General features: G+C 49.0%; 1 protein-coding gene across 1 annotated transcript in view; it reads right to left on the reverse strand.

Annotated features, from left to right (window-relative positions):
* Window positions 1–16,295: 16,295 nt before the first annotated feature.
* The window catches only part of LOC119283795 (putative serine/threonine-protein kinase-like protein CCR3), a 3,626-nt gene continuing 624 nt past the window's right edge, over window positions 16,296–19,297 (reverse strand). Inside the window, exons 2-5 of the mRNA XM_037563199.1 lie at window positions 18,904–19,180; window positions 18,272–18,728; window positions 17,930–18,216; window positions 16,296–17,208 (exon numbers count right to left, since the gene is read on the reverse strand). Of these exons, the coding sequence (XP_037419096.1) occupies window positions 16,296–17,208; window positions 17,930–18,216; window positions 18,272–18,728; window positions 18,904–19,180 (1,934 nt within the window). The remainder of the gene's footprint in view (window positions 17,209–17,929; window positions 18,217–18,271; window positions 18,729–18,903; window positions 19,181–19,297) is intronic.

Genomic DNA, 19,297 nt, shown 5'->3' on the forward strand with positions numbered 1-19,297 from the left:
TCATCCGGCTGTGTAAACTTGTTCCTTGTGTCCGCCATCCTAAAGAATAGAAAATGGAGAGGAGTCAGGAATGAGTAGAGATGAGTGATCTATGGCTCATCTTAGTGGCCGTGTCCTACATTTCAGCGTGTGCTTTGATACCATATTGTAGCGACCCGACCTCAAACGGTCAAGTCTCTGTGCTTCAGTGTCATCCCTGGATCGGTAATGTTGACACACACAGTACTTCGAAGGATTTATAACAGAGTAGCAATCACACACTTATTACATCAAATGTCTCAAAAGAGAACTTATTACTATAAATATGGCTTAAGGCCATCTAATAACGATAACAGCGGAAGGCTTGGAAGATAAAGTGAGTCCATCAACTCCAACGGCATAGCTGAGTGCATGACAAAAGACCTAGGCATCTTACTCATCGTCTGAAAAGTCTGCAACATGATACGTTGCAGCCCGAAAATGGGTCAGCACATGGAATATGCTGGCAAAGTAACACAAGAGAGCAATGAACAGATAAATGCTATCACTACATGCATATATGGCTAGTGGAGGCTCTATGGTTATATTGTTTTTGCGAAAAGCCAATTTTTCCCTACAACAAAGGAATATATTTTATTTAACTATCATGGTAGTTGAAACAACATTGAGAAGGTTCCTCCAACTCAATCCCAATTAAAGTAGTCATTAACATCCCAACAAACACTACTAGGAAAAGGCATGCTAGTGGCGCACCGAATTTGCCTTCTAATGGCGCACTACCGGTGCGCCACTGGCATCACGCCATTAGAATTAAATTCTAATGGCGCACCACTGGTGCGCCATTAGTATCTGGTGTTCTAATGGCGCACCACATAGTGCGCCATTAGTATAGCCTGCAGTGCGCCATTAGAATGCCTCCCAGGGGGCCATATGTACCCATGTGCTTTGGCATTCTAATGGCACACCAGCAGTTAATGTGCCATTAGTGTGATGATCACAGTGCACCATTAGTGTCTTGTGTTGTGCGCCATTAGTATGAATATTAGGTTTTATTTTATTTTATTTGCTTTTCTGATTTTTGCACAGGTTACAAAATATATTATTGGACAGAATATAGACAGCAGCACACAGCAACATCAGATTCATCGAATACAATAGAAGATTAGTCTCTGAATACAATTCATCATATTAGTCTCTGAATTCAAAAGACCGAACAAAGATAAAACATTACAAGTCTCAAGACCGCGAGTATCGAGTTTGCCTTCACATTACAAGTCGATATCGATCATCTAAACTACCATCACATAGAAGAGAGTTGTGGTCATCACGATGAGCATCATCACGATCAAACTTGTCTTCATCCGGTTCCTCCAACGCTCCCTCCTCTCTCCCGCTAGATAGCGGGCGTATCTACATTCGGCCTCCGCCCTAGTCGTGTACCCTTTGTAACTGTTACCGCTGAAACGGTGAACCTGTCTCCGACACTCCTCCCAGTCGTCGTAGACTCCGGGAACCTTACACTTGTACACGACATACGACGGCATCTCTATGCACAAGCCAAACAACAGACAATACATAAGCAATATGTAAGTATGCAACAAAAGGATCGGAAGAGAAAAGCAAGACATTAATAGCATGATTCATGGTCCTACTAATAAATAGCATCGATTACATCTAAGTTGAACGACTGTCCAAACCAAAGAGACATACGAATTCATTAAAGTATAATTACAACATGAGCCAATCAATGTTTCAGAACTACACATCACTACTTTTGACTCGACTCATCGGACAGGAACGTGGATGAAGCCGCCGTCTGTCGTAATGGTCATGAAATCGCGGTCGTTGTCACCCTGCATTTGTAGCGTTTCATCTATCTCACTGTTGGACGGTTGATATCTGAGGAAGAACTACCCCGAGGTACGAAGGACATCTTGATGGATGATGTCCACAAACTCCGACTGGATGCGAAAGAATTCTTGTCTGAGGTTCGCGTCCTGGACTGCCGACAAGCTCGCAGCCTAATCTTTGAGATTATCTGGTAGCAGAAGTTGATGATGGTCCCTTACGATCGCCCGCACGTGATGGAGGGCGTAGTAGGCATACTTCTGACCGCCAGGCGGCTGCTTGACGCAGCAGAACTTCATATTGTGTGAGAACATGTGCTTGCCGTACTTACGAACTACCCTGGTGAAGGTGCCTCCAGATTTGGTGTAGCCGGGGAGAACATCATCAAGAACTTTCTTGACATTTGTGTAGTCTATGTTGGAGTTACGGTTCGGGTCGAAATACATGGCCATGGAATATTTCGGGCTTAAGAGGATGAGTGTGTAATGTGTGTCACTACACAGAACACGGAATGTTAGAAAAAAACGATCGAAATCTAAGAAATCATATGTTACGGGGCGGTTAAGGGATGACTTACTCGGGAAAGTAAGCCACAAGGAAGTTATCCTTATCTGGGTTTGCCAGAATGACGCCTTCGAGGTGTGAACTCACAACTTGGCGGTCCCCAGTGCTGCTCAAGTGCTTGGCACGCATGTAGAAGGGGTCGACTATCACGATGCCCGGGGTCTTGTCTCTAATGATCCGCATCTCCATACTCAGCGAAAACAGCCGAACGAAGGTGTAGTGCAGCGGATGAAGGTTAAACATAGCAAAGATGTCATCAAACCGCAGGACGATCGTATCCCCGATGTCGCCATCCACAAAGCCCTTGCCCTCTGGCACCTTGGCCACGAAAACCGGGTATGCCACATCCTTCTCTCTGAGACGCCGCTTCTCCAAAGAAAGAACACTGTCGTGCAGACTTCGCATAGCACCGGTTGCAGCATTCAGCATATTTGGCGGTAGCATCGCCCTACCCGCCACATGCACCCTCCTCGAGATATCCTTAGGTGAAGGTGGCCTGTCCTGAGCACGGATCGAACTCGGTGCCGGCTGGCTCGCACCGGCGCCCTTGTTAGTCTTTCGTTTCCATCCCTTCTTCTTGATCTCCTGTAATGGGACCGAGTTCTGCTCACAGACCGCCTTCTTGAGCGTGTTGGGGCTGATAATATTTCGCACCTCAGCTATCTGAGGCTCGGTGAAGGCGGGAGCTGGAGGCGTGTCCTGAGAACTGAACGCCAGACGACGCCTGTTGCAATTGGAATTCTCCGCCATACCAGCTAGATCGCGGTGGTCTTGGTTGGGTTCTTGAGAAAGAGGCCCGCAGAACTCGTCAGCGTACCCATGTTCGGCAAAGTACTTATCAACGTTGCTAAATGTACCATCGTCGTTATCGTCGCCGTCCGGATCCTGTGCCATAGGGCTGTCCGGATACTGTGCCATAGGGATGTCCGACAGGTCCGGTAGCGTTGCGGCGTTCTTGCCATGGCTTGGCGCCGGCACGACTGGCGGTCTTGTCTGTGGGGTGGTGTCCCCCGCCCCCAAACGAATCTGGCTCTTCGGCCAAAGCAGGGGCCAGTTTACACAGGCGCTGAGGGTCATCTCATCTTCTTCATCGGCCCCAGCGGGTCGAATCGAAGGTAACAGCTCGTCGCAGCCTGGCAGCACCCGAACCACTTCAACCCTATACATTGTGGGTGGCATCGGATTACCGTGGAACATGGGGTTGCCTGGTTGAATGATTCTGCCCTTGGCGACATCGACCAACTCGGCGCCCACGAAGTGCAGAAGAGTGCAAGGAACGTCGGCGGTGCCCTGCGAAAACATGTACAAGGCGTCAGGGATGCCCAGTCAAAGGCAAGGAGATGAAGTCATCGGCCGAGAGGCTTAGTTACCGTGATGCCGTCGAGCTCGGCTAATGTCGAGGCACCGCCAACGGCAGGCGTGCAACTGATGGAGGGGGCGCTTGTTGGCGAGGTGCCGGCCGGCGTACACCCGGGTGCATTAAGCTCCAATGCCCGTGCCGGTGCCGGAGACACGAATACCGCCTCTGCCGGAGACACCAATGGCGCCGCCGCCGGAGACACCAATGGCGCCGCCTGCGCGCTGTGCGAGTTGCTGGCCGTGAAGCTGGGAACCGGGGGAGGCCCCTGTTGGCCGCCCGCAATCCATGTTGTCAGCCCATGAATCAACGTAGGCACCATGGTGTTGAGCGTCATTCCAAGTTGTTGTTGCACTTGCTCTTGGACAAGCTCCGGAATCCGCGCCACTTGTGCCTTGAGTTCTTCAACCTCGCGCGTCTGGCTTTTCGAGCTGGTCTTTTTCTCCTTCCGCACACCAGTGATATAGTATGACTCCCATTTTGTGGATAAGCCTTTGCCGGCCACACGACCAGCTGACGTCGGCTTAGTGAGCTTATCCTTATTTTTCATTACGTTCAACGCCCTATTTAAAGGGGTGTCGAAAGGGGAGCTCTTAGACGACCCCGCGCTATTGCTTTCAGTGTCCTGCGAAAGGAACATGAACCATTTAGAAATATTGGGGATTAATTAGAGTGCAACCATATGGAGCTAATTACGCGGGGGTGTATTCCTTACCAGAAGAAGCTCAAGCGCCCTGGTCTTCGGATCCGTGGTAAGCTCCTTTGTTATCGGGTCCTCCTTGTACCGGGCCCTGACATAGTTCCTGGACTGCTTGTCACCGCTGTATTTCTCGAAGCGGGGCGGTAGGCCTTGCTCGGCACGCTCCGCGTCCTCCTTGTCCCATATAGGCTCCGCCACTCTATAACCGCCAGGACCGAGTTTGTGTTCCCCTAAGTTCAACTCCCGCATTTCTTTCCCCCACTGACTTGATTCGGAGGTTGCACTGCTCTCGCACTTGATCTTGAACTCCTTGTACTCATCTTCGCTCATCAAAGGATATTTCGCTTTGATCTTCTCATAACTATCACCTTTATCAATCATTCTCTTCACCGCGCTTTTCCAAGTAGACAGGGCCATGCTCATCTTCGTGAGGGTGGCACTGTTCACTTTATTCCCTGAGAGGCGTGTGTTTTCAAATTCGGCGGGGAACTTGTATCGTTCGTGCAGCTTTGTGAAGAGGAGGTTGCGCAAATTCCCTCGGTCCTTATGCCTAAGGTTCTTGGTGTTGATCGAGACGGTGCTCCGGAGAATGCACCCGAGCTGAACCGAGTACCCCTTGACTATATGTTTGGGCTCCGTTGGATTCCCGTCGGAGTCCACTTGAGTGAATTCCTCCTTGAGGGTGCAGAGCGCATTCGGGCGCCGGTCCTTCCTTTGCTTCTTTGGTTGGCTGCCATCTGTGTGTGCACCGCCATCATCTGTGGTGGCATCTTCAACGGCACCATCAGTGGTGTCATCCCCGACGCCACTAGGGGTTGTGTAGTCAGGATCGGTGTCTTCCGCGGCGTCCTCATAGCGGTGAGGTTCTTCCTCCATCTCCTAGGACAGCTCCCAGAATTGCTTGCTGCCTGAACCACCGGCCTCATCGTTGTGGGCCATGTTTCGCTCTAAATAGGAAAAAAGTTTCGTTAAAAAGTTGGTTATTGTCAAGGAACAAGATCATGGTCTCATCATTTAGGGTTTGTCGACACCGAGGCAGTCTAGGAAAAAATAAATCCACAAGTAAATATATCAGGACCCATCACATCTTCATAGACTCGATGGGGCCTCAAATGCCCTTCCTCATCTACAACTAGTTGTCCACCTCAATCGATGGGTTTTCTCACATTTTTCTGATTCAAACTAGATTTCGATGGCTGTTAGGTTATTCGGAAGCAGTAGCAACTTGTAGAGGGTGCAAACTAGCCAGCATTGGGAAGTTCCAGTCTACTAGTAGAGGGAAAAACATGAGGAGCAGCTTGTAGGTTTGCTTGCTCCGGTGGGACGGGATGGAGGATATAGCTGTAGCACCCCTATATCGTACATAGATTTATTTTTTGCCCTGTTGCTCTTACTAGTTTTAGCTTATCAAAGTGGATGTATGTATCACATGTTTCTGAAACTAGATTTGTATTGCTGGTAGGTTATTTTGTGTATGTGATCTAAAATAAATACAAAAGTTATTTTTTGCCCTGCTTCTCTTACTAGTTTTAGCTTATCAAAGTGGATGTATGTATCATATTCTTCTGGTGCATGAGAGAGTGAGGGGTAAACCACAAGCTAGACAAGTGAAGGTGGTGGAGTGGTGTTGCATCCCCATCCATCCATCTATCCATCCATCTGCATCATCTCTTTTGACTTGACCACATTGGCTCATAGCTAATCTAGCCAAGCTACCTAGATCCACCTGCTTGCTTGTTGCACATTGTGTGGAGGGAGCAGATCTCGCCACTGCTTAAGTATAAAGCTAGATAGTGTGTGTGTGAGAGTCCACTTAGCTGAAAATGTTGGGAGACATGATTTATCTGTTCAGTCACCATCACACACACTCAGATTAACATTCAACACCTGAACTAGAGTTAACAAATTGGGCATCTTCTAGGTCAAATTATAAATGTTGATTAATTTTTGTTTCGGTTGAGAATCGGGCACCTTCTAGGTCAAGAAAATTGGGCATGACATTTGCTAATTTTCTTGACCTAGGAGTGCCCCATTCTCAACCGAAACAGAAATTAATCAACATTTTAGGAGAAAGGGGTCATTTCAGAAGATCACAAGTAGCAGCAGCATCACAAGTTGACAAAATCACAAGTAGCAGCAGCATCACAAGTAGTGCAGTAGCAGCAGCAGCAGCATCACAAGTAGTACATCAGCAGCAGTGAATAAAATTTTTATATGAAGTTTCTGAAATTTATGGAAGTTTCTAGTACACTAAAGGAGAGAAAGGAGAGGAAGTACCATAGCAATCTATGAAAGTGTCCAGTACACTAAATTCCAACTCCGGTACCAGAGGAAATGGGCAGTAGATGGGCAGCACTAGACCACCTACAACAAATGCAACAAATTACTCCAGTTAAGTTAAATTACTCCAACTCCTATTTGCAAGATCACAAGTACAACAAGCAGTACTCTACTTCTATTTGCAACATCACCAACTGCTCTGGGTACAAGAACAAGCAGTACTAACCAGCCGCTCCTTGGAGTGCAGATGCAGCTCTAGCTCCTTGACGTGTAGATGAGCAAATAGTGAGCAAGGACTGAAAGTCAAACACGTACAAAGATAACTAGTGCATGGACTAGTAAACAAGGTGAACACACAATTATACTAGCAGATTACTCAATCACAAAGCAAGATTTCGATGACAGTTATTTCTCATAGCATAAAGATGGAGTAGAAGAAGTAGAGAGTGGCAGTAAGAAGGATTTAGAGAAGTGGAGTAGCAGCACTAGGGGCGAGGGGAGAGGAGCAGCAAGGACGAGGAAAGGAGGCGGCGATAGCAGCATGTAGAGCAGCAGAGCAGCGCGGCGGCGCAGGCGTGCAACCACGACAGAGCAGCGGCAGCAGGGTCGCGCGGGCGGGGTTGGGGCTCAGCCGGCGGTAGGCTAAGCGCGATGCGTGGGGCGAGAGCAGAGGCGGGGGCCGGTGCAGGCGGGGCGAGGGCGGGCAGCAGCAGGGCAGGTGGTCATCCAGTGCAGAAATCAGGGGGGATTTTGAGCGGGCATAGGATGCAATAGGGAAGGAGGGAGGGGGAGGGAGGAGGAAGGAGGGGTGGTGGCTACGTGCCTATGGACCGGTCTCTGATGTAGCTTCGGCGGCGGCGTTCTTGGGCGGGGGCGGCTGCTCCGGGGACAGGAAGGGAGGCGCTGCGGTGCCGGAGTCGGGGCCACGGAGGCTGGGCGCGTGTGGCTGCCCGGCTCGAGGAGGCAGGGCGACAGCGGTGGAGCCCGAGAAGGCAGGGCGGCGACGGTGGAGTGGGCGGTGGAAGGAGGGGGTGCGCGTGAGGGTGTGGCGAGGGAGGAAGTGGATCTGGCGAGGGAGGGACGAAGGGATCGGGTGAATTAGCTAGGGGGACATTACTAATGGCGCACCCCCTGGCGGTGCGCCATTAGAAGGTTTTCTTGATAGCAATGGCGCACCCCCGAGCGGTGCGCCATAAGTAATCTTTTTTTTTGCAAAGCAATGGCGCACCAGCCAGCGGTGCGCCATAAGTAAGTTTTTATTATTTTTTGTTGCATCTAATAATTTTTTAGAAAATGCATATGAATATGAAACAGTAATAAATTTTTATAAAAACAGTAATAATTTTTTAAAAAATATCATCAAATTTGTTATTTGAAAATATCATCAAATTTGTTATTTGAAAATATAATCAAATTTGTTTTTTTGGATTTTTAGTTGCATTCATTTGTGACGGTGGAGCGGGGGAGGGTGCGGGTGGGATCGAGATGGAGGGGGATCGAGATCGAGATGGAGGGGGAATCGAGATCGAGATGGAGGGGGATCGAGATCAAGTGTCCTCATGAATTCAAAACGTGCCCATGAAATTTAAAAATATTCATGATATCAAAAAGTGCCCATGAAATACAATCGAGAAATGAAGACTATGATTTAAATACAATCGATCTTAGCTAGCTATCTGTTCACAATCTTCTTGCCCTTCTTTTTCGCAAATGGAGTTTTTCTGTGGAACGGACGTCCTTTAGGTAGGGTGGTCCTGCTTCTTCTTGTGGTGTGTGCTGCTACTTCATCGTCGTCGTCATGTTCGATCTTCAGGTCGTCGTACTTGTCGAAGTCTTGCTCATTGGATACTCCATCCATTCCGATAATCTTCCTTTTGCCTCTCCTCACGACAACACGACTGGGCTTTGATGGGTCGGTAATGAAGAAGCATTGGTCCACTTGGGAAGCCAGTACCCATGGCTCATTTTTCACGGTGACGTTTGCGCCCGTGGTCTTGGATTTGGCTTCGGGTATAACCATGGTGGTGAAATACCGGTCTTCTTTTAGGACGCTCTTGGCCCATCTGACACGGAACATCGGGACCTTCTCTCCAGCGTAGCTCAGCTCCCAGATCTCCTCGATCCTTCCGTAGTATCTTTCCTTGTCGTTACCGGTGTAGGATTCCATCGTTACCCCGGAGTTCTGATAACCATCGCTCTTCATGTCCTTGTCCTCGGTGTAGAATGTGTAGCCGTTGATATCGTACGCCTCATAGGTCATCAGGTTGTGCTCGGCGCCCTGTGACAAGGCGAATATGAGTTGTTCTTCCGCGGAAGAATCCTCATGTAAAGGGTACGACAGAAGCTTCTGCTTGAACCAACGCGTGAAACATGAGTTGTGCTCTTTGAGTATATCTCCGTCCGTCCTCTGTTGGCCTCGGTCATTGTACGTCTTCTCAATAAAGGTTTTGTGCTCTACCACCCAAGGATCGACCACGTCTATGTGTTGTAGCGCGACTAGGTTTGCTCTTTCAAAGTCGGCGAGTCGACCCTCGAAGTCGACATGCATTTCGCGGCAACCCTCACGGTGACCCCATCCAGCGAGCCTACCGAGGTGCCTGTTGACGGGCAGACCAACGGGGTTCTCAATGCCTAGATAATTCGTGCAGTAGGAGATGCACTCTTCGGTCAGAAAGCCCCTGGCTATACTTCCCTCTGGACGTGACATGTCGCGAACATATCCATTGATGACACCATTCATCCTTTCGAACGGCATCATGCTGTGCAGGAACGTCGGCCCGAGTTGGATCATATCCTCCACGATATGGACCAGCAGATGCACCATAACGTCGAAGAATGCGGGCGGGAAGTACATCTCAAGCTCACATAGTATCACCACGATCTCTTCCTGTAGCCTTCTGAGTTGCCTCACGCCAATCGACTTCCGAGAGATGACGTCGAAAAAGTTTCATAGGCCAAATAGCGTTTCACGGACATGCGCGTCCATGATCCCACGGATTGCAACTGGAAGTATCTGCGTCATCAGCACGTGACAGTCGTGAGACTTCATCCCGCTGAACTTCTGCTTCGTTGGGTCTAGGTATCTGCTTATCTTCCCCGCGTAACCGTAAGGAAGTTTTACTCCTAGGAGGCAGGTGAAAAACTGCTTGATCTCCTCCTGACTTAGAGTGAAGCACGTGGGAGGGTAGTCATTTCCGGTCTTCTTGGCCTTTTTGCCTTTGCGACGACTTGCTGTGTCCTGCTTCGCCTCATCATCATCATCATCATCATTAGCGTGAAGCTCCTGCCTGATGCCCATTGATTTCAAGTCTGCCCTTGCTTTCGGCCCATCTTTGGTCCTCTCTGGCATGTTGAGTAGGGTACCAAGCAGACTCTCGCACACGTTCTTCGTGATATGCATGACATCAAGGCTGTGAGGCACACCGTGGATCTTCCAGTACGGCAAGTCCCAGAAAACAGACCTCGTTTTCCATACCTTCAGCAGCGGCTCTGGCGCCTTTCGCTTCTTTCCTGGCTCTGGCGCCTTTTGCTTCTTTCCCAGCAGTGGGCAGTCTTTCCAATTTTTCAACAACTCGTCTATTTCCTCGCCGCTCCTCGTACATGGGCGTTTTCGGGGTTCGGTTTCACCATCGAACAGATCCTTGCGTTTCCTCCACGGGTCATCGTCGTGAATCCACCTTCGATGTCCCATGAACACGATTTTCGAAGACCCGGGATCTCTATCTAGCTGGCGATACATTGCGTCATCCATGCACGTTACGCATCCAGAAAATCTGTGGACTACCTGCCCCGCGAGATATCCGTAACCGAGATAGTCATGCACCGTCGTGAGCAGTGCGGCTCTCATAGGGAAATATTATTTCTCTGCGGCGTCCCACGTATTGGCTGGCGTTTTCCACAGCGTGTCTAGCTCCTCCTTCAGCAGCCCCAGATACAGATTGATGTCGTTCCCTGGTTGTTTCGGCCCTTCAATTAGCATACTCATGTGAATGTACTTCCTCTTCATGCACAACCAGGGGGGAAGGTTGTACATCCACACAAACACAGGCCAGGTGCTATGTGTGCTTCTCTGGCTGCCAAACGGATTGACTCCATCGGTGCTCGCGCCCAGCACGATGTTCCTTGGATCCTTCCTAAATTCTGGGTATTCGAAGTTCAACGCTTGCCACTGGCTCGCATCCTTAGGGTGACTCAGCATCTTGTCTTTTTTATTTATCTCCGGATCATTTCCGTCATCTTCCCGCTTCTTCTCCTCCCTATCCGCGTACCAACGCAGGAGCTTTGCTACCTTAGGGTCCATGAAATACCGCTGCAGACGAGGAGTGATCGGAAAGTACCACACCGATTTTCGAGGAGCTTTCTTCCTCTTCTTGTATCGAGTGACGCCGCACACCGGACATATGGTAGACTCCGCGTGCTCGTCCCGATAAATGATACAATTGTTCATGCACACATGGTATTTCACGTGCGGTAAATCCAGAGGACACACGATTTTCTTCGCCTCCTCGAAACTGGTCGGGCACTTGTTCCCCTTGGGAAGACGTTCGTGCCAGAATGACATGTTCTCGTCGAAGCATGCATCGGTCATTTTGTGTTTTACCTTCATCTCCAGAGCCATGAGCGTTACTTTCATGCGGGTATCCTCGGGCATGCATCCTTCATACAATGGAGTAACCGCGTCTATCTCCAGTTGATCCAGCTTGGCTTTCTCTCGGGCGGCAGCTCTTGCGTTATCCGTCTGCTTGAGAAGCAGCTCTTGAATATGAGGGTCCTGCACCCAGCCTCCATCGTCGTCTGCTCCGGCATCTTCATCTTCATGATCATGCCCTTCATCTTGATCTTCCTCATCATCATATACGACATCTTCTACATGATGACTGTGTACAGCGTCACCGTTGTGATCATGTCCTGGAGATTCTTCGTCTTCTCGCCCGCCCTCGCCGCGGTGGTACTTGTCTTGTTGCCCTTCCTCATTTCTTGCCCGGCCCCCATGGACGACTTCATAGTCATCTTCATCACCTTGCCACCGATAGCCATCCATGAAACCACGCAAGAGCAGGTGGTCCCGCACCTGCCCAGAATTCGGGTCCGCAATAAGGCTCTTCAGCTTGCATCTTCGACACGGACATCTTATCTCCGTCTTGTTCTTTTGAAGCATCTCGGCCTTCGCGGAGCTCAAAAACCTATTCACGATGCCTTCAGTCATCGTGCGGACCATGGTCACCTGCGGGGTAGAGCAAAACGATATTTTAGAACCAAGAAAAAATTTGGCATGACCTTCCCTAAAAATAGGACCAAAAAGAATGCATAGTGCCAAAATTCTCGCCGAAATGGAAATGAATCAAAACATTCCGGCAAAATATTGGCAACTATCGCATTTCAAATACCGGTACCTTCAAACACAAACATATATGCAACGCCACAAACACATGCAACACCACAAACATACATAGATCTAGCTAGGCCACAAAAAGTGCATGTGCACGTTGTTGGAGCGAGCTAGGGAGAAGAAAAAGTAGATCTACATCATGAAGATAGCTTTCCCCTTACTTACCTATCAAAAAAAAGGTAATTTCACCACTTAATTTTGATGAATCTATGGTGGAAATGAGGTGAGGAGGAGGAGGCAGCCGAAAGCTTGGAGAAGGAGGTGAAGGGAATGAAGTGGGGAAAGTGAGTGGGTAGGTGTGGGGCTGTCCAAAATATCTTGTTGGGGTCCCGGGTTACTAATGGCACACCACCAGGAAATGCGCCATTAGTAACCCTGGTTACTAATGGCGCACCTGCAGGTGGTGCGCCATTAATAGTTTTGCAAAGAAAGTAATATATATATATATATATATATATACTAATGGTGCACCGGGTAATAGTGCGTCATTACTAGTTTAAACTAGTAATGGCGCACTGTGAAATGGTGTGCCATTAGTAGTTTTGCAAAAAAAGAATAAAAAAATTGACAGTAATGGCGCACTGTCTGCCTGGTGCGCCATTACTAGTTAGAACTAGTAATGGCGCACTTCGACCTGATGCGCCATTAGTTTGTATGAAAAAATGGGAAAAAAATTAATACTAGTGGCGCACCCTGTTTCTGGTGCGCCATTAGTGTCTTCCGCACTAATGGCGCATCACCAACCGGTGCGTCATTAGTATATAGTAGTGGCGCACTGCTTCCATGGTGCGACATTAGTATCAATCCTATCTATAGCCCTTTTCCTAGTAGTGAAATTAATTTTAGAGTGATGAGATCAAATCAATAATTCAAGTACCAGATACACAAGATGTCTATAACCAGGGACATGGCTAACCATGATTAGTTTGTACACTCTGCAGAGGTTTGCGCATTTTTCCCCACAAGACTTGATCTCCTCCGTTGGATTTCTCGCACTACATGGTGTTTGAGAAACGGATGACCGAGACACAATCTTTCAGAAGCATTAACTCTGACCCTGGGTAGACTGTACCAACCTACACCCCCTACAACTGCTAGTCTACCACTAGAAGAGGTCATGCAACTTACTCCACTATGTCAGAGCCCATAATGGCATGTGGCTACACATGGAAGTTTCTAGCATGAATAATCTTATGATCCCTTTGAGCCTGGGTGGCGGACCGTAGGATGATCACACGGGTACTCCCGGATATCCTAGGACAACACTGGATTCTCCAGGTGCCCACAAGCAATCCACCCAGATGTGTATTAAAGTTCTCACCTTAAGTTGAATCATTAATTAACAACTCACATCTGTCATGGATACTCTCAAACTCAATCCACGTCTACGAGCATAGCATAGCAGTATAAGCATAATGTAGAAGTAACTTCCAAGGGTTTGATAATAAAACAGGTAATAGGTTCTACCTCATCATCTACTTCCCAAACCCACATGTTAAGAGATCCTACTCATGCAATGTGTGAGGGTTAAAACTAATGCATAAAAACTAGGTAATAAAGGGGTATGATCAAAGTGTTACATGCCTTGCTGATGATCCGCAAAACCTAAAGGCTCGTAGTAGCACACTTCGCACTCCGGGTGTTCTATCACAAACAAACAATAGTGTACATAAGCAATCAAGCAAATATGCACGGGGAAAACTCAAATAAGAAGATCTAACCAGAAAGTTTAACTAAAGAACTTCGGTTTGCAAAAAGATTCAAATCAAATGGAGCAACGAAACTCAAACTACGAAAGAAACAAGATCCGATTACTAATCTAGACTAAAGTCAAATTTTACAGTACCAAAATCTTGTTTAAGTTGGTTAAACATAAAGAGGGCTTTGAGACAAGGATCTAGGTGCTTGTTTCACCTGATTCAGATAAACGAGCGAAAACATATACTAGAACGAAGATTAAGGCAGAAATCGCGATCGAAAATAATCATGGAAAAACCCTGGAAAAAGAAAACTGACGAATAGGCTAACAAACGAACGTTCGCTGTCTGCGGCTAATGGGTGAACGGCGTTCGTTAAAACGAACGTACGGACGAACGTCCGCTATTTAACTAAACGAAGAAAAAAACCAAAAAACCGATCTAGAAAAAACAAACTAGGGTTTCTAAAAAAACCGAACGGTTTTCTCGCAAAAACCGGCGGCGGCGACAGACGGCGACATGGCGGTGGCGGCGGCAAGGCGGATCGGGCGAGCGAGCGGCGCGGCGCTCTAGGGTTTCAGGGGTGGGGCGCTGGGGTGGGCTGGGGCGCTGGCTCGGGCCTCGGCTTATAAGGGCCGGCCGGGTGCAGTGTCCTGTACGGACACGGCCCGATAGGTCGGTTACTCTTTTTTTAAAATAAATTATGATGTAGAAAAATAATTAAAAGAAATACTAAACAGACTCCAAAAATCCTGAAATAAATTTTCACGTCCTCTAATAATATTGTGGATAAAGTGAACATTTATTTGGACCTCTAATGCAATTTTGTAAAACGCATTTGTTTTACCTAATTCAAATAAAATTGCAATAAAATCCAAATAAAACCTTAATTGATTTTAATATTTTTCCTCCAATATTCATTTTATTTTGGAGAGGTCATATTATCTCCTCTCATATATTTTAATATGAAATATTTTCGAAGAGAAAAATAATCAAAACCAATTGATCCTCTTTTCAAAATTTGAGAAAACTCAAATATGAAAATATCGAAATTCCCAACTCTTTTCGCGGGTCCTGGAGTCGCTTAGAATTTCCAGGATCGCAAAGCAAAATGCAATAAAATATGGTATGCATGCATGACCTATGTATAACATTTCAAATTAAAAATTTGAGATGTTACACCTGGCCTCCCCCAACAACCCTGATCGGTCGACTTGAAGCATGATGTTCCGAGGATCAAGGGTTCTAACCGTGCTATCAGGCTATGCAATCCTATACATGCTTACGAATCCTGCAACCGCGAGCAGATAGAGACTAGTTGATGATATAACATGTAGAGGATGACTTGTATATGCAGTGACTCTCTTCTTAGTATCATGTGGTCAAATGGATCATCTTTTGGTATCTACCGGTCAATTGGATCCTCGGCAAAATTAATCCAACTGCTGGCGTTTCTTCTGGACAGCAAGTGTGTGCTGTAGTGGGTTTCATTCAGAGGGCAAATACGTAAACCTGCCATTGAATGCCTAGCTAGGCTTCAGGTGAGCATTTTTTTGGCTTGTGAGCGCAGGGAGAGGGCACCCAAAAGCAACTGCCATCCTCTGAGGTCGGCTACATCATTTTATAATGAGGTGATAGCATTGCAGGTCTTCAAACATGTCCTAAACGTGATGGTTTAGTCCTACAACTTGTAAAAGTAAACTGATTGGTCCTACAATTTGCAATGGATGTGCAAATTTAATCCTGAGCCACTCACACGCAGCCAAGTGGCGGAGATAGCCAGCTTTGTGCTTTTTGCAGATACCCCTTCTGTTGTTTGTTTTAATCAACCCGCACTACATCTCATCTTAGTCAATTTTCGTGATTGGATCCGTTCGTCCTACAGTCCTACTCCCTTCTCCGTTCCCAGCATCCATCAGGTTTGCATGACTGAAAAGTAGGGGGAGATGAGCAGAGTGCCATTTGCCGAAGAGAAAAATTCACTGTACGTCATTAAATTTGAGCCGGTTGACAGATTGGCACCACTACTTCAAAATACCCTAACTACGGCTCATGTATTTGTGCATAGGGTTCATTTTGGTCTATTTGTACGATTTTGTGTACGTATTTGCTGACTTGGCCTAATCAGTGCCCGCCACCTTGCTTTGACCGCCACCTGGTCAATCCTGGGGTGAATACTAGTCGATTCAGGGTTTTTTTTTTGCAAAAAAGCCGTGACCATTAAACCAGCCCCTAAACATGGCCTCCACGCTCGCGCCCGCGGAGGTCACGGCATCCACGCTCGCCAGGAAACCATCCAGATGCACCGGAAACCCCGACGCGGTCGCCCCGTCCATTCGTCCCGCCGCCCTTTTACCTTTTTCCACGCACGCTAATTTAATCCGTCCGTCCGCTCTTACTCCCCGCCAGACCTCGCCTCCTTCTGTTCCCGGGCTAATCACAATTTGAATCTCCTGGATTTGAATTCACGAACGGATTTAGCTACTCCGCGAGCCTTCCCGACAGCTCCATGGACGTCATGGAGAAGCTGGCGCTGGACGAGCTGTTGCCGAAGCCGCCCCCGGTGGTGGCGCCGCGGCTGCCGCCCGCGTTGCCCTCGCAGAGCGTGAACGCCGTCTTCAGGTTGGCCACGATGTCGGCCATCGCCGGCCGGTCCTTGCCCTCGAGCCGCACGCAGTGCACGCCCGTGTAGGCCACCAGCTCGACGGCCTCGGCCTCGTGCGGTGACGGCTCCGGCGCGCGCCCGTCCAGCACCTTGCCGAGCTCCCCGGCGACGATGCTCGGCTGCGCGTAGTCCACCACGCTCAAGGGGCTCCCGTCCTCGGCCTCCTTGAAGATGGCGCGCTTCCCCGCCAGCGTCTCCAACATCACCACGCCGAAGCCGTACACGTCGCTCTTCACGGTGAGGTGGTGCAGGCCGTGGTACTCCGGGTCCATGTACCCCACCGTGCCGGCGGCCTTCATGGAAAGGTGCTGCTGCTGCGCCTGCGTGCTGCCCGCCTCCTCCGTCTCCGGCGGCCCCATCAGCGACAGCCCGAAGTCCGACGCATGTGCCACCCACCCGCCGTCCAGCAGGATGTTGGACAACTTGATGTCACGGTGGATGATGGGCGGAACGGCGTACGAGTGCAGGTACTCGATGCCCTGCGACGCGTCCATCATGGTCTTGATGCGCAGCTTCCATGACGACGCCACCGGCGACGCCGCGTCGGCGTCGGCGCCGGCGCCCTTGGGGTGGAGGTGGTCGTAGAGCGCGCCGTTCTTCATGTACTCATACACTAACAGCCGCTCGTCGTTCTCCTCGCAGTAGCCCACCAGGCCGAGGAGGTGCTTGTGGTGGAACCGGGAGAGGAAGGCCAGCTCTGACCGGAACGCGGAATGCAGATTTTGTGAGCTTATGCACCCGGGCCTCACTATCCTAGCACTCCAATGTTGCTTTGAGATCTGTGCTACACAACTACCTTATTACATGAAATTTTCTCTTTTTGTTCCTCTCATATAAAACATGTCTTGAACTTCAAACTTTGCAGTACAACATAACTTTGTAACTAGAATGTGAGATAAAACTTTCAGATTTTTTTGTGACATAAATATGAAAAATAAGATTTTTTTAATCAAACAAATCTCATTTTATATATTTATGTTTGACCAAAAAAATCTGTAAGTTTTATCCCACATTCTACATAGAAAGCTTTGTTGTGCTGCAAAGTTGAAGTACAAATACATGTTCTATATGAGAGAAACAAAAAAGAGAAAATTATTTGCACGAATCGGGATGCAGGAATGAGTGGTTGGATAAGGAGTACCCGGGTGCATAGGCTCTAAAACATGTTTTCGCCGGAACGAATGCAGATTTTGTGAGCTTATGCACCCGGGCCTCACTATCCTAGCGTGTTGGTTTGAGGTCTGTGCTACACAACTACCTTATTACATGTAATTTTCTCTTTTTTGTTCCTCTCATATAAAACATGTCTTGAACTTCAAACTTTGCAGTACAACATAACTTTGTAACTAGAATGCAAGATAAAACTTTCAGAATTTTTTTGTCCGACATAAATATAAAAAATAAGATTTTTTTAATCAAACAAATCTCATTTTGTATATTTATGTTGGACGCGCTCTCCTTCTCCTGAAACTTGCGCGCCATTGGCCCTGACGCCTCACCGCACTTGATGGCGACCTCGCGCCCGTCGGGGAGCCTGCCGCGGTACACCGTCCCGAAGCTCCCCGCGCCGATCTTGGCCTCCGCCGCGAAGCCGTTCGTCGCCGTCGCCAGCTGCGTGAAGGTGTACTCCTCTGTGTGCTCCTTGAAGTTGAAGGGTGACGGCCCGTTGCGCTGCCGCGTCATGGCGCGGGAGAGCTGCCGCCGGAACAGGCCACACGCCCGTGTGGGTCGAGGTCGCTTTGTGGGAGCACGCCCACGCCCGAGCCGGTGGCCGCCTTCACGCCGCACGCACCTGCTGGAAAATGCTGACGAGGGAGCTGAACACGGCGTCGAAGGTGACGTGGCCCTTGTTGAACAGTGGCTTCCCTTGGTCGTCCTTGGTGCTGCCGGTGAAGTGGCGCGCGGTGAGCACGGTGAAGACGAGCACCGCGACGGCGACGCGAATCTTGCCAATGTTTAAGGTGAAGCCATCGAGGCGCTCCCGGAGCGGCGTTGGCTCATCGGCGTCCTCCTTGGTTATGTTGCCCATCATCTCGCCCCACAAGGTGTCGGTGCCGACGACGGTGACAAGCATTCGGCCATAGCCGTCGATGATCTTCACGCCGGCGGTGAGGAAGGGGTTATTCTCGGCATCGATCTCGGTCGGGTGGGACTCGCCTGTCATGCTCGACTCGTCCACCTGCAGGCGGCCATGACCCTCCAGGAACACCCAGTCCATCGGCACCGAGTGGCCGATCTTGAGTATGGATCTATTTAGGACACATCTAGATATGACATAGTTATGTCACATCTAAGCTGATTTTCACTCTGTTTGTGGTCTATTTTTTTGTTCTAGTTTTTTTTTATTTCTTGTTGATGTATTATATACTTGTGGGAGGTTAGATGTGACATCCTTAAAAACATCTAGATGTGAATTAGACAAACTGCTTGAGTATCACCACGTCGCCGACCAAGATATTGAATCTGGAGACCTCCTGCCTCCGGGCGGCGCGGACGACGGTGACGGCGATATTGTCGGACTCGCTGGCTAGCTCGTCGAAGCGCTTGGCCTGGCCATGGTTGCTGACGGCGGACACGGCAGCGACGAGGAACACCACGAGGAAGATGCCAACGCTGTCGTACCAGCTGTGCTCCTCGATGGCGAAGCCGACGAGCACGATGAAAAGGTCGTCCTTGAGGCTTGAGCGCGTCCCAGAGGTAGCTGAAGAAGCTCTTGGGCATGGGCTTTGGGTGCATGTTCGCGCCGAACGACTTCTTGCGGCGCCCCAGGTCGTCGCTGTCACCGCGGATGCCGCGCTCGGCGTTAGAGGCCAGTGCG

The sequence above is a fragment of the Triticum dicoccoides genome, chromosome 4A (genome assembly GCF_002162155.2).
Source record: "Triticum dicoccoides isolate Atlit2015 ecotype Zavitan chromosome 4A, WEW_v2.0, whole genome shotgun sequence".
Taxonomy (NCBI): domain Eukaryota; kingdom Viridiplantae; phylum Streptophyta; class Magnoliopsida; order Poales; family Poaceae; genus Triticum; species Triticum dicoccoides.